The sequence below is a fragment of the Schistocerca piceifrons genome, chromosome 2, assembly GCF_021461385.2.
Source record: "Schistocerca piceifrons isolate TAMUIC-IGC-003096 chromosome 2, iqSchPice1.1, whole genome shotgun sequence".
In the NCBI taxonomy this organism is placed as follows: domain Eukaryota; kingdom Metazoa; phylum Arthropoda; class Insecta; order Orthoptera; family Acrididae; genus Schistocerca; species Schistocerca piceifrons.
This window is the reverse complement of record NC_060139.1, coordinates 180,335,456-180,356,201: the sequence shown is the minus strand read 5'-3', so window position 1 is coordinate 180,356,201 and position 20,746 is coordinate 180,335,456. Positions and strand designations below refer to the sequence as shown.

Genomic DNA, 20,746 nt, shown 5'->3' with positions numbered 1-20,746 from the left:
AGAAGTCGTCTGTTGCTGACAGTTTCAACTCATCAAGCATCCACCATGTTAGCACATAGCAACCTTTGAGGTCAGTAAAACCAACTGATTTGTGTATATATATAAGTACAATATAACTTCTGCCCAGTTTCAGTGCAGTAATGTGTTCATTGTAAATGTATGTGTGTGTGTGTGTGTGTGTGTGTGTGTGTGTGTGTGTGTGTGTAAGTACAATCTAACTTCTGCACCATTTCAGTGCAGTAATGTGTTCATTGTAAATAAGTATTATAGTAGTTGTATTACATGTTTATTACCTTATAAACAAATAAAAAACTTTTTTATTTTAAATTCAGTGCATTAGTATTTGTAAAATGACTTTCATATAGTGTTCATTAAAAAATGACGATCATTCCACTTGGGACCTGTGGAATGGTACATTAGCTTATTTGTTTTAGTTGTAAATATTTGTCATGTATTGTTTTTCTGACATGTTCCACATCCTGGAGGACCTCCTCACTACAGATCAATTGGAATGAAAGTAAATTTAATCTAATCTAATCTGTAGGTACCTACAGCGTGAACCAAACTACACCGAGGTATAAGGGTAGCTAGCACATCATAGAGTAATAGGAGTTTCCTAGATTTCTTACCATTCATTTAACTCTGTATCTGTACTGCATTAAAACACACTGATGAGACCAAACATTATGACCACCAGCTTAACAGTGTGTTGGTCCATCTTTGAAACACAATACATCATGCAATTCCAGTGGTTTGTGGGAGTGGAGCTTCCGATAGTATCCCAGATGTGCTCCATCGGTTTTAGATTGGACAAATTTCAACGAGAATTCACTGCAATGCTCCTCAAACCACTGTAGCACCACTCCAACCTTGTGACATGGACAGTTATCCTGCTAGAAGATGCCATCACCATTGAGAAAGAAATAAACCATAAAGGAATGCTGGTGGTCCATAATAATGTTCACACAATCCACAGTGGTCAAGATGCCTTCAATTACTACCATAGGTCCCAAGGAAGCCTAAGTCAATGTACCTCACACTATAATACTGTTCCCACCAGCCTGCACTCACGAAGAGGTACACGTTTCGAGCAACTGTTTGCCTGCATGACAGAGTATCTGGTCACAGCCACCAAATGGCGTAGCAAGAAATGTGATTTCATTGCTCCATGGTCCAATCTCCATGAGCCTGTGCTCACTTCAGTCACATTTGGTTATGTCATTGGGTCAACATGGGAACACAATTAGGTTGTCTGCTGCAGAGCCCAATGTTCAATAATATGCACTGAACAGTTTGCTACAAAGCACCTATGCTTGCAAAAGTAATGTACTCTGCCACTAGATCTGACACAGATTGTCAACTATCATGCATTACAGAGTGGAAATCCGACTTCTATGTTCTGTGATGTTGTGTGAATGTCCAACACATTGTCACCTATTCAGGTATTCATGATCCCTCAAACACATTCTGTAGATGCTCTTGACAGTAGCATCCTAACAGACAACAAGCTTCCGTATTAACAAGATTCAAAGGTGACAGGCCATAACAATCTCCCCTGTGTCAAAGTTGCTTATGTCACTGTGTTCCCCCCATTTGCAGCCTCTTGGAAACAAACTTGTTCCATTCACTCATTGTACATGCTGTCGACAACAGTAATGTCCACTTCACTCTTTGCCCTCATGCATTCAGTACTGCTTGATTCTGTCTCGACTTTTGTTTTTCCTGTAGTGTTAGTTGTATCAACATAGCAGTATAGATACACCGTTGAAAAGTTGACCAATTCTTGCTTTGTTTATGGGTTCACTCAATACAATGCAGCACCACATTATGCTGAGCTGTTCTCACAACCACCTGGAAAGTGTCTGACCAGTGTAAAGTCTATATTTTTTAAATTGATATTTCTGGAAGAGGGAAAACAACCTCATTTCTTAAAAATAGTCTGTCCTAGGTACAGTACACAGCGAGATCATTATGAAGATTTTGTTTGCTAAAATTTCAGTAAGTGTGTCTCATAGTGCTCTTTTTGGCACTTCCACAGATATTTCAGTTTCTGAACACAATCTTCCACTTTTATTAGATATTTTTATCTATACTTCAGTTCTGTACAAACACTGCCAATCTAATGTTCTCGTAATAGTCAATATCATTGAGAGTGCTTCGCAGAAAAGTATGTTGGCAGCATTTGCTATGAGGTGCAAAAGGAAGGTAAGAGGACTGTCCTCAGGTAGTAGAAAAGTAGCCAATGAGAGTCCAGTGAGCAAAGAATGTGTTTGCAAAAATGAGTGGAATCAAAAAGTACTTGCTCAAATCCTAATGGTGACACGAAGAGCACATATGCTGTGCATTAAAGAGGGAACAGTGATCATATCACAAATTATAGCAATATAATTAACTTTGTAATAAAAATATATGTGTTTTTTATAATAATACAAGTGAAATGACAATGCAAAGTATGTAGATGTATGTGACCTGTGTTCACAGACTATCTTCTGAATAAGTATTTGAAATGTTTGGTTAACGTAGCTGGCTGGACTGCTATAAACCAATCTATCAATGCAACCTTCATTCCAAATTAATAGTAAAAAATGCAGAAGGTGTGGTGACAAAAAATTAAGGGAACCACAATTTACCTGCAAAGAACATCGAATGATTTGGTCTTTCACTGCCACCTTTCTTTTCTAATTCTTCCACATATTTTAATTCAGGAAATTTTTTCTCTAGCACTGTCACATTCCTCTCAGTAGAGGCGGTTTGGTACAGTAACTCTTCTATGGACGCTGCCATCACCTCTCGCATCCCAATTTCCGCAGTTTACAATCATTCCAGTCTCCTTCATTAAGGCTCTCATTGCCATTTCTTCCTTTTTAAGAGAACAAATTATCTAGTATGTCAAAGTGCACTTCTCATTGCCTACAACCTGTCTGCTCTATTCTGAGGCACAGTCGTTACACTGGAAACCACATCATCTGCGTGCTTATTATGACAGACACTGGAAACAGTTCTTAATGTATTTACTCTTGACGCTGTGTCTTGGTTAAGGATAATTTTCTGTGGTAAGTTAAGCAGTTCTGCTTGTAGGTCACGAATAATACTGGGCATGAAATGTATTGAAAACACAGTGGAAGCTGAAACAATGCTATCTTTCTGTGGCCCTCTGTACTCATCAAATTGTTGAGCAGTATATACCTATAATTTGGGCTCACTCTCCAAATAATTTTGTTTTTAACTGAAATTAGCTTTTTTTTTTTTTTTTTGGTTGTGTCTGGCATGTTCTGGACTCTCATTACTTTTCAACTGAACATGCCATGTAACTGTACACACAATGCAGAACATTCACTAGCTTTGTAGAAAAGTGTATGGGCACTGCTAGCCTTTTCCTGTCACAAATAGTTACCACACAGAGATCAGTTCATGTCGCATGCCCACTGAGTGCCTTATCTTATTGTGAAGTTATCATCACAACTACCATTACTTCACTCAGTTTGTTGTGTGAACACAGATCTAATTGTCCAGTATTACCGACTGTGTCTGCCACAGGGCCCAATGCGCTTAGTACAAATGTTTGTTCAAGGCATGCACTTCTTTTGCTCTGTCTAGAGCACGCTATTCCAACTTGAGTGCCCGCAGGCAGCCAGGTGTCCTTAGGCACAGGTGGGTGCGATGGGTAAATAGCCTACATGCAGTCAGGCAGCTTGGCTGCAGTCTATGCGACTGTATGCCTCAGCTGAGCACTTGTGGGCAGGGGTGGTCAAGTGGTCACACATGTGCAGAACACTTGCTACAGGGCCATCTAGTGAGTGGGCTATACTACCTTCACCTGCCCGTGGATGAGCAGAGCAACACATGCAGGTGCATTGGAACAGCCTTGTCTAGTACATTATTCATTACCAATATACAGCACAAAATGCAAATGACAAACTGACTGGACCCCTCCGAATTTTAATGCATTATTCACATGTATTTTTTTGATAATGCTTCGTCAAACCAAACCGCAATTACCAACAACAAAAAATTAGAAAATGGAAACTTATAATAGCTGCAAATGAAACCTCAACAATGAACAATATAGAAAACACAGAAATAAGATCATACTCACCTCACAAAGTTTTTGAAGCTGCAGTGCGTATGTTGCAGCCTTTCGTAATCTAGAAACAAGGTGAAATTTTTTCCTTGGTTCTGTGTTTGACTCTTGGCGCAGTTGCATTGCATAGCCCCATGCTCTTTCAGCCATCATCAGTGGAATACATAAGTACCTGCAACAATAACAACACACGTATTAATGTGTAAAAATTTTCAAACTATTAAAAAATTATACAAAGTATATATAATTCTAAAAGCCCTAATTTATTAAAAATTAATGCCCATTTTATAATTTGCAAATACATCTTGCCTCCAAAACAAACCTTGTTGTCGTCAAGAGTGAGTACAAGAACGATTGAATCAATATATGTATTAAATACAAAAAAAACAAGATTTTTTATCTATACACCATTTGCCTCAATACAACACGTTTAGTGGATGCTGCGAGGTCAGATGCCAGTTGCCACGTGATACTAAGGCAGTACCATCATGCCCTTACAGCCAAATAACATTCCTCTTTTCTGATGTCACACGTAGTTGGCCCTGGTTTTTGGGATACAGTTTTGGTCTCTATAAACTGTTGCCACATTTGAGAAACAAAAGAACGATTCACATTAAGCCATCGGGCTACATCGGTTTCCAACTGTTTTGCTTCCATTCTTCCTACAGCCTTCCACCACAGAGAGTCTGGCAGACACCTTCCCTATGCCATGCTGCGCCATCTGTGACTGTGTACAGAGCGATGGGGATGTGGGACTACCCGGCAAACACTATCCCATTTGGTAGGTGCCCTGACATCATAGTTAGTGAGATTGTCCATTGTCTGGAATGCCATCTTCTTCGCATAACATGATTGTACAGACATCTGTTGAGAGTTTGTATGATTATGTCATGAATGACACACTGGACAGAGAAACAGTGGTTTGTTGCTTTCATTTTGAATGCTACTGGATATACTACGAAGCTTTATAAGGAAAAAAATAAATTCCACAGGTACGAAGTTTTGGACATAGCTATAGATAAATACCTGGGCAATGCGGGGCTTCTCTGCTAAAGATTTAATATTTCACAGATGTCAGGAGGTTGTTTAGTCTTTCTGGAATAAAACAAGCATCCTGCCGTAGGACAGTCCAATACTTTATACTGAAACTTCAACTATCCAACTGTATTACAGTCTTCCACTCAACTGGAACTACGTTCTTCAACATGGAGGCTCACACAAAATGACAAACTGTTGAGCAATTTGCACATATTGTTTGGGATCCCCGTCAACAACTGTCTCTTTAACTGGAATCAGCATTCCTTTTTTTGGAGACATGATTGACAATTGAAATCTCACTGATTCTGGCCATCATAATTTGGTATTTTACATTCCTGTGTAACTGTACATCCATTGTAGAACATTTGCTAGCTCTTGCTGTTGCCTTTTCAATAAAGTTCTGAATCTCTTCAATAAGGCTGGGCTCATTGTCTGCATAACAGATGCCATGCATGTCACCGGCATATGTATGATCATGTGCTAATTATCTAGAGAACTTGGGAAATCATTTACATAATATATGAAAAAAATGGAGCCCTGAGGAATTCCAAAATGCATATTTCTCTTTTCAGTACTTCTCCACCATCATATATAACTTCTGCATGCTATTGTCTGCCTTTTAAATATGTTTCTAGCAATTGTGTGAGTTTTCCAGTGACACCATCCATCACAATTTTTGATAAGAGTGTATCATGATGTATTGTATCAAAACCTTTGGAAAGGAACAGGAATACTCCTACTGTTTGGGACTTTTCATTTATTTTCTCACGTACATGATGGACAAACTGTACTACTGCTGACATGGTACTTCGACCTCTTTTGATACCGGGCTGGAAGTCACTTAATATGTAGCATTACTGTAATGTTCCAAGATGCTTTTTAGCATTACACTAGGGGGTCACCAGTGGTTTTGGTACAGACAAAGTACATAAAAAACTTAATTCTATATTGTAATGTGACATAAAATGTGGAATCAGAAAGTGTCCATCATGTCAAGAGTAAAAGTTATGACCTGCAAGTTGTACAACATAGCTGAATTTACTGTATAATTTTTAAGTCTTTGTGTTTGAAAGGAGTGTGATAAAAATTAGTGCAGTGACCTTTTTTGTTCTTAACTTTAATGTGAACTACTTTTTAAATGTAATATGAAACATGAGTGTATTTTACACTGTGTATTTAAAACCTCCAGTCACATACATTTGCTTACGTACTCTTCCTTCTATATTATCTCAAGTCTTCGAATTTTTCTTTTCTTTTTCAGGAATTGATCTGGCTAAGTTCATTCAACAGAAAAGTGTTTTGAAGGCATTGAAAATACAACACGAAGAAATCAAAATGTGGATGTACAAACCATCACGATTCATTTTGTTGTATATGTGGTGAATTCATGACAAGGAAACAAAGACAAACAATTTCTAACTTACTGAAGATGTCGTATCATTTATTCTTCAAATGCCAACTGGGAGATCAGGATAAAGATTGGGCACCTCACATAACTTGCACTAGGTGCAATTCTAAACTAACACAATGCCTGAAAGGAAAAAAGAGCACTTACCATTTGGCATACCATTGATTTGGAGAGTGCCTCAAAATCATGTTGATGATTGCTACTTCTGTTCGATTAATGTAACTGGCTTTTCATCAAAGAATAAGAAGATTATTAAGTACCCTAACCAGCCCTCAGCAATTAGACCTGTTCCCCACGGTGAATACCTGCCAGTTCCAACTCCTCCACTAGTGTGGGAAGAAGTTCCTAATTCTGATTATGAATCTACAAATGCTGTGGGAGCACAATGTCAATCAAGTGAAGAGGAGCACTTTCCAGAACAAAGACCATATTTAATAACACAAGCAGACTTGAATGACCTAGTTCATGATTTATACTTATCCAGGAGCATGCAGAAATTTTATCTTTACGTCTTAAGGAATGGAACTTACTTGATGAAGAAACAAGAATTACTCACTTTAGGCAACGTGGTGGACAACATTTGTGCTTGTAGTGATGTAGTAGGATTAATGAAACAGTTAAACATACCATATGATGCTGCTGAGTGGCACTTGTTTATTGACACTTCCAAGACAAGTCTGAAGGCTCCACTATTGCATAATGGTAATACATTTCCACCTGTACCTGTAGGGTACTCTGTGACTATGAAAGAGAACTATGTAAATTTGTCAGAGATACTTGAAGCATTACGTATAAGGAAAAAAAATGGAAAATATGTGATCTTAAGGTGATTGGTTTACTAACTGGTCTCCAAATTAGTTTCACAAAGTACAGGGCTATTACAAATGGTTGAAGCGATTTCATAAATTCACTGTAGCTCCATTCATTGACATATGGTCACGACACACTACAGATACGTAGAAAAACTCAAAGTTTTGTTCGGCTGAAGCCGCACTTCAGGTTTCTGCCGCCAGAGCGCTTGAGAGCGCAGTGAGACAAAATGGCGACAGGAGCCGAGAAAGCATATGTCGTGCTTGAAATGCACTCACATCAGTCAGTCATAACAGTGCAACGACACTTCAGGACGAAGTTAAACAAAGATCCACCAACTGCTAACTCCATTCGGCAATGGTATGCGCAGTTTAAAGCTTCTGGATGCCTCTGTAAGGGGAAATCAACAGGTCGGCCTGCAGTGAGTGAAGAAACGGTTGAACGCGTGCGGGCAAGTTTCACGCGTAGCCCACGGAAGTCGACGAATAAAGCAAGCAGGGAGCTAAACGTACCACAGCTGACGGTTTGGAAAATCTTACGGAAAAGACTAAAGCAGAAGCCTTACCGTTTACAATTGCTACAAGCCCTGACACCCGATGACAAAGTCAAACGCATTGAATTTTCGGCGCGGTTGCAACAGCTCATGGAAGAGGATGCGTTCAGTGCGAAACTTGTTTTCAGTGATGAAGCAACATTTTTTCTTAATGGTGAAGTGAACAGACACAATGTGCGAATCTGGGCGGTAGAGAATCCTCATGCATTCATGCAGCAAATTCTCAATTCACCAAAAGTTAACGTGTTTTGTGCAATCTCACGGTTTAAAGTTTACGGCCCCTTTTTCTTCTGCGAAAAAAATGTTACAGGACACGTGTATCTGGACATGCTGGAAAATTGGCTCATGCCACAACTGGAGACCGACAGCGCCGACTTCATCTTTCAACAGGATGGTGCTCCACCGCACTTCCATCATGATGTTCGGCATTTCTTAAACAGGAGATTGGAAAACCGATGGATCGGTCGTGGTGGAGATCATGATCAGCAATTCATGTCATGGCCTCCACGCTCTCCCGACTTAACCCCATGTGATTTCTTTCTGTGGGGTTATGTGAAAGATTCAGTGTTTAAACCTCCTCTACCAAGAAACGTGCCAGAACTGTGAGCTCGCATCAACGATGCTTTCGAACTCATTGATGGGGACATGCTGCGCCGAGTGTGGGAGGAACTTGATTATCGGCTTGATGTCTGCCGAATCACTAAAGGGGCACATATCGAACATTTGTGAATGCCTAAAAAAACTTTTTGAGTTTTTGTATGTGTGTGCAAAGCATTGTGAAAATATCTCAAATAATAAAGTTATTGTAGAGCTGTGAAATCGCTTCAATCATTTGTAATAACCCTGTACTGCTGTTTCCTTTGTCTTTGGGACAGCCATGCAACTGATAAACATCATACAGTTAAACAGTGGCCACCATGAGAGAAGTTGGCTCCAGAGAGAGAGAATATGAAATATGTACCTTTGGTGGATTCTCAAAATGTTTTCCTCCTCCCACTGCATATTAAGCTTGGCCTTATGAAGAATTTTGTCACAAGAGTGGACAAAAATGCTAATGGTTTCATGTATCCATGTGAAGTGTTCCCTGAATTAAGTGACACCAATTGAAAGAGGGGATTTTTATTGGGCCACAAATCAGGAACTTAATGTGTGATAAGAACTTCGAAGAAAAATTAAGTCAGTTAGAACTTGCAGTCTGGCATTCTTTAAAGGATGTCGTTGAAGGTTTCCTAGGAAATACAAGAGCAGAAAACAGTGACATATTAGTGGGAACTCTTTAGGAGAACTATAAAAATCTTGGATTCAGAATGTCAGCAAAAATGCACTTCCTTCATTCGCATTTAGATTTCTTCTCTGTCAATTTGGAAGTGGTTGGTGATGAACATTGAGAAATGTTCCATCAGGACGTTTTGCGAATGGAAAACCACTATAAAGTTAGATGGAACCCTTCAATGTTAGGTGACTACTATTGGTTTTTGAAGCATGAAGGATATATATCCCACAGAAGGAAGTTTTCATCAAAAAGACTCAACTTTCCACCATCAACATCATCACTGAGCAAATGAATGTTGCAATTTTTCTTGTAAAACTGTACATCAGGGCCAGAACACTAGAGCACGCAGTTTTATGGCATTAAGTTTGTTATATATTGTCTAAATTTAATGTAGACCACCCTGGTCTCTGTTTTTAGATATAGGCATTTGAAAAACCTCTGTAACAAAAAAAATTGGAGGGTGATGGCAAAAAACTAACTGCATTTTCAGATTCAGCAAGTCCAAATTAGTTAGGTCCACCATGTTTTATCTCTGTACAGGAAAAAAGTTTTTTGTTGTAATAGTGTTATTTTTCAATTAGTCTTCTGGATGTTGAGATTAGATCAATAGATCTGTGGTTCTGAACATGTTTTATTTCTCATTTTCTGTGTAAAGGTCTGAGTATAGCCAATTTCAACTTGTCAAGGATTACACTGTCTTCAAGAACACAGTTTATTAGATGAACCAACGGTTTCACTAGCTCATATTTACATTTCTTCAATACGAATGGAGAAATTCCATCTAATCCTACAGAGTTTTTGTATCTAAGGCTATCAATGAGCTGCAGTATGTCATTAGTGCCTACTGAAGGTAGTGTACTGCAGTTCTGTTCATTAATGGACTCAAATGTATGTCATGCATCCACCTTATGCAGACATCAGTTTCAATAGTATTTATAAAGTAATCATTAAAAATACTAATAACTAGAAGGGCAGCAGAAATGTTATTCACAGTTAATTTTCATTAGTAATTTTACTTTCTGTTCCATTTTTTTCTAATTTTATTTACAACTGACAAGCAAGGCTGGCTAATTCTTTCTGCTTTTATGTCTTCTTTGTGGAACTGATACTTGCACTGCTTGGAGAGCTCCTTATATAACTCTGTGTTAGTCACCCTGTGCATGCTATGAATGTTTTCTGTTTCTCCTTTTAGAACTTTTGTTTTAACATCTAATGGTACAGCTTTTGGTATTAAAGGTGGATTTTTGTGTCTACGTCTACATGGATACTCTGCAAATCACACTTAAGAGCCTGGCAGAGGTTCATCGAACCACCTTTACGATCATTCTCTATTATTCCAATCTCGAACAGCATGCAGAAAAAACAAGCACCTTTATCTTTCCATGCAGGCTCTGATTTCACTTATTTTATTATGATGATTGTATCTCCCTATGTAGGTCAGCATCAACAAAATATTTTCGCATTTGGAGGAGAAAGTTGGTGTTTGAAATTTTGTGAGAAGATCCCGCCGCAACAAAAACTGACTATTTATAATGTCCACCCAAAATTCTGCATGATGTCCTTGACACACTCTCCCCTATTTCTCGATAATACAAAACATGCTGATCGTCTTTAAACTTCCTTGATGTACTCTGTTAATCCTGTCTGGTTAGGATCCCACACCGTGCAGCAGTTCTCCAAAAAGAGGATGGACAAGCATAGCATACGCAGTCTCTTTAGTAGATCTGTTACAATAAAACGCAGTCTTTGGTTTACCTTCCCCACAGAAGTTTCTATGTGTTCTTTTCAATTTAATTTGTTTGTAACAGTAATTTATAGGTATTTAGTTGACTTTATGGCCTTTGGATTTGACTTATTTATCATGTAACTGAAGTTTAACAGATTCCTTTTAGCACTCATGTAGATGACCTCACACTTTTTGTTATTTAGGGTAAATTGCTGATTTTCGCACCATCCAGATATCTTTTCTAAATCATTTTGGAATTTGTTTTGATCTTCGGATGACTTTACCAGATGATAAACGACAGCATCATCTGCAAACAACCTAAGATGGCTGCTCATATTGTCTCCAAAATCATTTATATAGATGAGGAACAGCTGAGGACCTATAACACTACCTCGGCGGATGACTGCAAACTGTGGCCCCTCTGACAGGAAACCACAAATCCACTAACATAACTAAGACGATATTCCACAAGCACACAATTTCACTATAAGCAGCTTATGGGGTACAGTGTCAGAAGCCTTCTGGAAATCTAGAAATATGGAATCAATTTTAAATCACTTGTCAATAGCACTCAAAACTTTGTGTGAGTAAAGAGCTAATTGTGTTTCACAAGAATGATGTTTCATAATTCCGTGTTGACTGTTTTTCAATGGAGCATTCATTTCAAGGTAATTCATAATGTTCGAACACAATATATGTTCCAAAATCCTGCTGCATATCGACATTAATGATATGGGCCTGTAATTTAGTGGATTACTCCTACTACCTTTCTTGAGTATTGGTGTGATCTGTGCAGCTTTCCAGTCTTTGGGTACGGATCTTTCATCAAGCAAGCAGTTGCAGATGTTCTGAAAAGAACGTAATTGGTATACAGTCTGGAACAGATGACTTGCTTTTATTAAGTGATTTAAGTGGCTTCACTACTCCGAGGATATCTACTTCTAAGTTGCTCATGGTGGCAAATGTTCTTGATTCGAATTCTGGAATACTCACTTCCGCTTCTTTGGTGAAGGAATTTCAGATGGCTGTGTTTAGTAACTCTGCTTTGGTAGCACTGTCGTCGATAGTATTTCCATTGCTATCATGCAGAGAAGGCACTGATTGTGTCCTGCCACTAGAATACTATATATATGACCAGAATCTCTTTGGATTTTCTATCCCAGGTTTCGAGAAAAACTTTTGTTGTGGAAACTACTATAAGCATCTCACACTGAAATCCACACTAAAATTCAAGCTTCTGTAAAAGATCATCGATCTTGGTGGTTTCACGTTTGTTTAAATTTTACGTGCTTTTTTTGTTGTTTCTGCAACAGTGTTCTGACCCGTTTTGTATACCAAGGAGAATCATCTCCGTCGTTTGTTAATTGATTTGGTATAAATCTCTTGATTCTGCCCATACTATTTCTTTGAATTCAAGCCACACCTGGTCTACACTTACACTGTTAATATGGAAGAAGTGGAGATTGTCTCTCAGGAAGGCATCAAGTGAATTTTTTTCTGCTTTTTTGAATAGGTATATTTTTCGTTTATTTTTGGAGGCTTTGGGGGTTACAATATTCCATCTCACTACAGCAACCCTGTGTTCACTAATCCCTGTATCCATTTTTATGCTCGTTATTAGCTCAGGACTATTTGTTGCTAAGAGGTCAAGTATGTTTTCATAACCACTTAACATTCAAGTGGGCTCATGAACTAACTGCTTGAAATAATTTTCACAGAATGCATTTAGCATAATTTCAGATGATGTTTTATGTGTGCCTCCAGATTTAAACATGTATTTTTGTCAACATATTGAGGGTAAAACAAAGTCACCACCAACTATGATTGTATGAGTTGGGTATATGTTTGAAATCAAACTCAAGTTATCTTTGAACCCTTCAGCAACTGTATCATCTGAGTTGTGAGGTCAGTGTATAATAATGGAAATTCCTGGATGAAGGAGTATGTAAAATAAGAGGAAGGCAACCACTAATCTGCAGCAGGTAAATGCAAGGAACACAGAAACACATAACAGAAACAACATTCACACTAGCTTTGGAGCACTAGCTCCTTTTCTAGCTAAACTAAACACACACAGACACCCAAATGCATACTCCTGATGCCACAACCAAGAGACTGTTCACTGTGGCCAAAGGAGTGTATGTTTGGGTGTCTGTGTGGTTGTGTGTGTGTGAATATGTGTACTTCAGTTAGAAACAGAGCTAGTACTGAAAAGCTAGTGTGAATCCTGTTTTCTGTTGTAGTTTCTGTGCTCCACATATTGATGATCTGCTTTAGATGAGTGGTTGCCTTTCCCTTATTTTATGTACTGATCTGAGAGGTGACCGTTTATGATGTCCAATAGATGATGTGGTCATAATTTGTTATAACATGAGCTACTGAACTGCTTTAAGTGCTAACTATTCTAGTGACTACTAGTCCAAGTAGATCTTACCACATAAGATAGAATACAATCTGTGAAACAGTTGCTTTCTTGACAGTCATGTAAAGTGTTAATGTTCAGATTTGCAAGTACAATGAGATTTACACTTTTACAACCTGACAGTTTACTGAAAACTCCATAAGCGACTTCATGAAAACATCAAAATTTCTAGAGGGGAATCTATATATTCTTATAACAAAGAAAGGAACAGTATGAAATACGAATCCGAGAATTGCAATTTTGAACTATTTACAACAAAACTTGTACACCCAAAGCACTCTTTCTGTGATCGTTATGAACTTATTTCAAGTAAAAGTACACGTACAAGTGCTGTACTATGATGTATTTATTTACTCGCAGTGACACGATTTGCATAATTTGAACTTATGCAAGCCATATGCCAACTGGAAAGGAAATTATGAAATTACTTTTTCTCACATAAATCGCAACACCACCACCTTTAATGTGTGTTCTGCAGTAAGATGATGTTACGGTATAGCCTTCTGATTTAAATGATAAATGTTATCTACTGATTTCTGGTGTTCTGTAACAACATCCTGTGATAAATGATTCAGAGGCATCCATTTTGCTTCCTAAGCCTTAATACGTTATAATACAAAAATTATAAATTTCCTGTGCTTACTCGTATCATGACCACGGAGACTGGCTTCTCAATTTGGTCCTATAGAACTACGGTGTAAATAAATAAATAAATAAAACTAAAAAGTATTAAACCTGCTGTGTATAATGGTGTTTCTAGCAAAATATTAAAATTTTGTGCTGACTTATTACGACTCCCCTCCAGCTACCTTCAAAATCAGACAATGACTCTGGGCATACTTGCTGACACACTTAAAATACTCTGTAGTAACACCCATCTACAACACTAGAAATAATAAAACCAACTCTAATTACAAATTTATATCACTCAAAAGTGTTTGGGAAATTGGCCTATGACATATACTGCCTCATTTAACAGAGCAGAACTTGTTAATCACCTCTCAGTTGAGCTTTTGTAAACAATCCTCTGCATAAAAAGCGATACACTACTTCACATGTGAAGTGCTAGTAGAGCTATACAAGAAAAAATTATTCATTTGGGATATTCTGTGACATTTATAAAGCCTTTGATTGTGTGGATTACAAAATTCTACTTACAAACTAAATTATTATGGCGTTAATGGCATCCTTCTTGTATGGATGGGATCCTACCTCCGTAAAAAAAAAGCAGGGAGTCTCATTAACAGACTATCTCAGGCACAAAAATAACATGAGAATGGCATGACATGTGGAGTGCTGCAGGGGTTAGCACTGGGCCCACTCATGTTTCTAACCTACATAAATGATCTTGCTGATTACACAAGCATACTAATTGAGGGTTCAAATTTGTTCCAAGCAGACACAGCTAAGATAACAACTGAACAGACCTACAAGTGGTTCAAAGTTGACTGTTTAAGTCTTAAACTCACAAAGAATCATGTTATGCAATTGCAAACAGGCAATAGTGATCCTTTAGCACCAGAAGTAGATATCAATTGTTCTTCACAGAATGAAGCACAGTGTGTAAAATCCCTTGGGTTACAGCTGGATAACAAATTACAATGGATTCAACACATAGGTTAATTAATCAAGAAGCTCAGTTCAGTGCGTTATACCCTTACAACATCATCATACAGGACAAGGCAGCTAACGCTAACACCTCAGGATATCCCACATCACGAGACAGTGCCATTGGCACAAGAGACAAGCTGGTTAATGTGATTTTGTGCTCTCAGCACTCTCCAGTGGCAGCTGTTTGCTTTATATGGCTTGCCAACTACACAGTCTGTTCATGAAAATGTGTAGAATTCCTATGACAGCTCTATTAAAATGTACATTTACTTTCTTGACTGTATCCTAGTCATGTTGTTCTGCCTGTGCTATACATAAATAAAAACTTCAATATACATAAAAACATAATAACACAAAAATCAAAGATGCATGTCCACTACATGTCCAATCAGGAAGGACATTAGCTTATAGAAGTTCACCAAATCGAACAAACTTACCCCTGACTTAGGGTGCGTTTATAACATCATAAATTACAGAAATTATTTCTATTAATTTCATAGGAAACAGTCACAACCTTTTAGAAAATGCATGGGTGGGAAAAAAAGTTGGGATAAAGCGGGATGTGAACCCTCTTTCAATCCACCTCGTTTCTGGATCATGACACCTCAATCAACTACGCTATGCTGAAACTCAGCTGCTATTGGCCTCTTATTTTACGTTACAGTCTTCTAAAGGCTTTACTTGCTGAAAGGTAATTGACACCTTTTCATGGATTGTTGTCTTAAAACAGCTTACTCTCATAACATGTGAGCTATAACACAAAAATACTTTAATATGAAAATTCTTTAACCATCAATATGACATTTCCAGTCATTTTATTACAACAAATCGTACCAATACCAATTTGTTCTCAAGCCATTCAATGTGCTGGTGCTCAGAAATAGCATCTATTCATAGGGTCTAACATATAACATAAAACCCACCGAATATAAGCTTCTACTGAACATGACACATACAGTCTTGCTTGCTGGCTGTGACGTAGGGAACATTCTTGCTTCCTGTTGGTTCTACTTTTTTGTCGAAATATCACAGAACTTATTTTGTCAAACAATGGAAAATTCAGGATGGAATATAACAATATAATGAAAAGGATAGTTGCTACTCACTATATAGTGGAGATGCTGAGTCGCAGAAAGGCACAACAAAAAGACTGTCACACAATTAGCTTTCAGCCAACAAGGCCTTTGTCAAAATTGGACAACGCCACTCTTTCAAATGCAACTCAAACACACACGACCACTGTCTCTGGCAGCTGGAGCCAGAACTTATTTTGTGTTTCACGTGAAAAAATGGCTACTCAAAGAGAAATAGCAGAAAGTGACATCAGAAAACTCGCAGAGGGCCACATCTACTGTAACTAACTTATCCCGTGTGCCAACGGTTTTAGAAGTATCTCTCATTGTGTTCATTTGCATCTCTTTTGAATTGTGAAATTATCTTGTGAGGTAGTGCAACTAAAGTAAAAAAGCTGTTTGTTCAGCAGCAACATACTATATGAACACTAAAGTACATAACCAAACATCTTGCAGAATACGTACACTCACTTGTCAATACATTTCCTCCTTAATGCTTTGAGTAGCAGTGGTTTCTGCCTCAAACCACAATTTTATTAATTTTGTTTTGACGTATCAGTGCCTTTCGCATGAAACCGCTGATGCTATTGCAAGACAGACATCTAGTGGTACAATGAGGTACCTCTATAAATGTAGTACATTGTAGTGGTCATTTACACATTCAAAGTAACAATTAGTGTAGAGATTGTGCAACATGACTGTAGGAAACTGTCAAGTGTACTTTTTTTTATTTTTGGTGATCATACTGAGTGCCTCAACGACTGTGAAAATAAGTGTATGTAAAGCTACTGCAACGTAAATTTGAGTTCGTAGTACTGCTTTTGTGACTAGTTTCAAAATGAAACCACTGGGATAGTACGTACTTTTGAAACAAATTTTTTAAATGTTAGGTCCATTTTTGCTTGTTAAGTAGGACTATAATTTGTTTTAGGCATTATGAGTTCATGTCAGTTTTGAGATGTGGGATTGCGTCTATGAAAAATGGGAAATTGCTTTCAAATATATCACACAAAATGATGGGTGGTTGAAAATTGTATAATCCAGTGGTTCCAAAATGAACCTGCCTCTTTAAAACAACTGATTGTTTACTTTTTATCAGTTTTTTTCAGAATTTGTTGCTTGCTATGATAATCAATGTCAATTTTGTGAAAAATTTTAGAATCATATTTTTTCATATTGATGGAATTCAAAGGGTTAATGGTTTATGTTGCTGACAATAAAAACCAGCTTCTGCTTCACTGTGATTTATAAAACCATAATACAAGACACACAATACTTTTCATGCACACTTTACCTCCTCGATTAAGGTTCAGAATGAAGTTATGTACTCTGGTGGGAAGATATTCAACAAGCTTCCATCTAAAATAAAGGAAGAGAATGGAAACCCTTACCTATTCAAAAGAAAATAAAAAAAAACCCTCATTAACCAACCGCCCTTCTACAAATAATCCGAATATTTAGATTCAAGGCTTGAAACATTCTGTTAGTGTTCGCCATACTGCTAGAAAATAAGTAACAACATACTATAAATAGGGCTCAGTACCAATATACAAAGAAATATTTCCTTTGGAAAATACAATTTTAGTTGAGTAAATATTAAGATATTAGTTAAATGATACCCGATACCTTTGTCTCATGTTAATGTGTACCTTGAGTCTTTCCATATCCCTGAAGGTTCTCCTTCATGATGGCACATACAGGGATGAATGAATAAGCTACAGAGACATCATCCAGTTCAAAGGAATCAATTTGAAAACGGCAGCTCAAATGCTTTTAACACCAATGTAGTTACCAGAGCTGTTAATACTAACAGTTTGCTAAATTGCTACACTGTCCAATTGCTCCTTGGAAGTTGCAGTTGTAATTTGCAATTAGCAGAAGAGTCTGCTGAACCCATGAGAGACAAGCAAATAGTGATTTTAGAATGGTTGGCAAATGAAATGCCAGTTTCAAATACGGACCTCCTTTTATGAGATAGGTGATAGTTGCAGCTGAGTGAAGTAAAAGGAGAGATGTACAAGGGATGTTACAAGAGGGCCACTGGCATTAAAATAACCCATTCATGATAGATTCCACATGGGTACAACATAATGCAATACTTCAATGTTAGGTGGATAAGAGAAATTCACTATGTTGGTAGGAAAGTAGGCTGATCCTTATAGATAGTGGCTGGATTTATCAAAAACTAGATTTCTTGTTAGATGATTCAATTGTGATATAATTAATAAGCAAAGCATGGCTCTCATCATTCTGCAATCTTGTCTGGACCCTTTAGCTCCATCTCTATTGACATTTTCTTCTACAAAGTTTTCAAGCTCACATGTTCATTCCTACATCTAAAACAATTTAAGGCTGCATGAAGTTGTAAAAATGTACAATTCACAGAACCACTGGTCTGTGCTTCAGCAGGCAGTAGTTTTGAGAACTGATGGAAGTGATTGAAACATAACACAGCTACTGTGAAATAACAAATCTAACTCAGTTTAAAAACTATCTCAAATACGATTCTTCAGTAGTACCTACTTCTCATCTTTCACCATTGTTTCTGTGACATCTTTTCTCTTGAAGTGGCGCTTATCTCCTTGTGTAACCTTGAGTACTTTCCTCAACCGCCTGATGCGACGAGAACAGTAGCACCTGTGGGTACAGAGAATGAGAATTACTGCAGACATACAGATGAATTACCAGTAAGCGTTATTTATGCACTAATGGCAAAAGAGAAAGGCATCTAAAATTAATATTTCTGTTGCCTGTTTTTCCAGAAAATTACATTGACAACTTAAAAAAAAAAAAATTGTGAACTCATGGGAAATCAACACACTCCAGCACTTGCCAATATCTTTTCACAGGTTTCAACAAAAGGTTGTTTGGCTGTTATTACTAAGAATGTCTTTTGCTTTATAGTCTGTTCAGCAACTAGTATGTCAATACTTCAGCATCTGTGATGTGTATTCGAAAAATCTCGGGCACCCAGTCTGCTGCTACTCTCTCTTCCTTGGTGCTCTGTGCACGCATCCTCCCTCCTCTGCTGATGCCCCTTCTGTCACTGAAACAGCAATGGTTGTGTTTTCATATGGCATTTGTGTCACCTCATCTACAATCATTTCTTTCAAAAACAATAATACAACTTACTTTCAGACCATCCCTTGTATATGTGTGGACCTAACAATGTACATGTCATAACTTATTCTAATTTCCCTGATTTCATCTATAATTTCCATTTGTCCCTTCCTACCAAATGTTTCCATTATTACCTTTCCATATTTCCATCTTTAATTATCCACTACCTTTTCAACTTTGTGATTTCTTTCATTGTCTGATTTTCCCCCTCCACTAATTGCTTCTTAATTACATTTTCTCTTTTGTTGCTCATATTTGTACCCCTAAACGTTCCTTGTTTTAGTTTGTCCTCCCCTTACATCTAAGGATGGCTTCCCACAGGGCTACTTTGCAGCGATGCTAAGTGGTTTGCAATCAGCTCTTCCACTGATCTCTGTGGCGCTGCTATCACACGTTAGTGGCATTGCAAAGACACATTAGTGGCACTGCAAGCTCTGCTCACTTTGTGTAAAATACTAAGCAATAAGTGGAGGATATTTTATTAAATTTTCAACAAGATTTGGCAGAAACTTCAGTAGAAACTTGCTGCCTTCTGCATAACTTCAACAGGTAAAGAGATGGATCTATGTTTGAGGACACACTTTCTGTTACTGCACTCTCTTCCTGTGAATGCTACGAAATGCATCCGAACAGCATCTGCTGATTACTTCATGAATGAAGGGGCGTGGAAGTAATTTAAACGTACATAAAATTTGAAATCAGGAGTAATGTGCAGCTAAGATGTTTGCTTGAACTACAACTTTGCACGAGCTGAATGTGTGAGGTATTTTAGTTACTACAGTACTTTCTATATGACTTATTTGGTGGAAATAAATGTTACTTTTCTTATCAACTTACTTTTTTTCTGTTGTGACTGTGTCAGTGAAATTTGTTTGGAATGTCTCTCTGTTGGACTACCACGCATTCTTCTTTGCAGTATTTTTGCTGCAATTGTCATGTTTCAGAGTCCATATGGCAGACCACTTTTCAATCTCAATGACAAAATCTTCTGTATTGACGTATCTTCCCACATCCAACACCACTGTCTAGGACAGTGCACATCCAACCATTTCCACTTTCCAGCAGCTACTGTGCTAGGAACGAACAGTTCCACAACGCGTGTGCTGGCAGTGCTGCACTTGTGTGTTTGAAATAGTGATGGGGTTTTGATGCAGTCTGAATGCTACAGGTACTGTAATGATCCTTGCATAGTTATAAGTGAGCCACCTTTTGCAGGTGCCACTCACGTTAAAGCAGACCGCCAAGACGGCCAGCAGCACAACTGTTCAGTGGCTGTGGCTACATATGAAACCACTCGTATAACTGCAGCATTCACCAGCGGTAGCACTGCTACAAGGCACCACTAAGTGGCTACATCTGACGAGGCCTAAAGTCTTTAAACATCCTCTTGGACATTAGTAACTTATCAGGTTTTCTAAATCTCATTGGCTGCTACATTTTCATTGTCAATTTCGATATCATACTGTCCTAATTATCTTCATTGATTTTTGTTTCAACTTGGTTCCTACAAAATGGTCACTCCAATAATACTTCCTGCTGTGCAGTCACAGGAATAGCTGCTTCAATTAAAGTCGAATGGTGTCTGACATTATCAACAGCTTTCTCAGCGAAGCAATCCTAGACAGTCTTGG

The 20,746-nt window shown here is 37.9% G+C and overlaps 1 protein-coding gene across 1 annotated transcript in view; it reads right to left on the bottom strand.

Annotated features, from left to right (window-relative positions):
• LOC124777221 (signal recognition particle subunit SRP68-like) overlaps positions 1 to 20,746 on the bottom strand; it is a 77,915-nt gene that overhangs the window by 39,636 nt on the left and 17,533 nt on the right. The window contains exons 3-4 of the mRNA XM_047252539.1: positions 18,519 to 18,632; positions 4,097 to 4,253 (exon numbers count right to left, since the gene is read on the bottom strand). Coding sequence (XP_047108495.1) covers positions 4,097 to 4,253; positions 18,519 to 18,632 — 271 coding nt within the window. The remainder of the gene's footprint in view (positions 1 to 4,096; positions 4,254 to 18,518; positions 18,633 to 20,746) is intronic.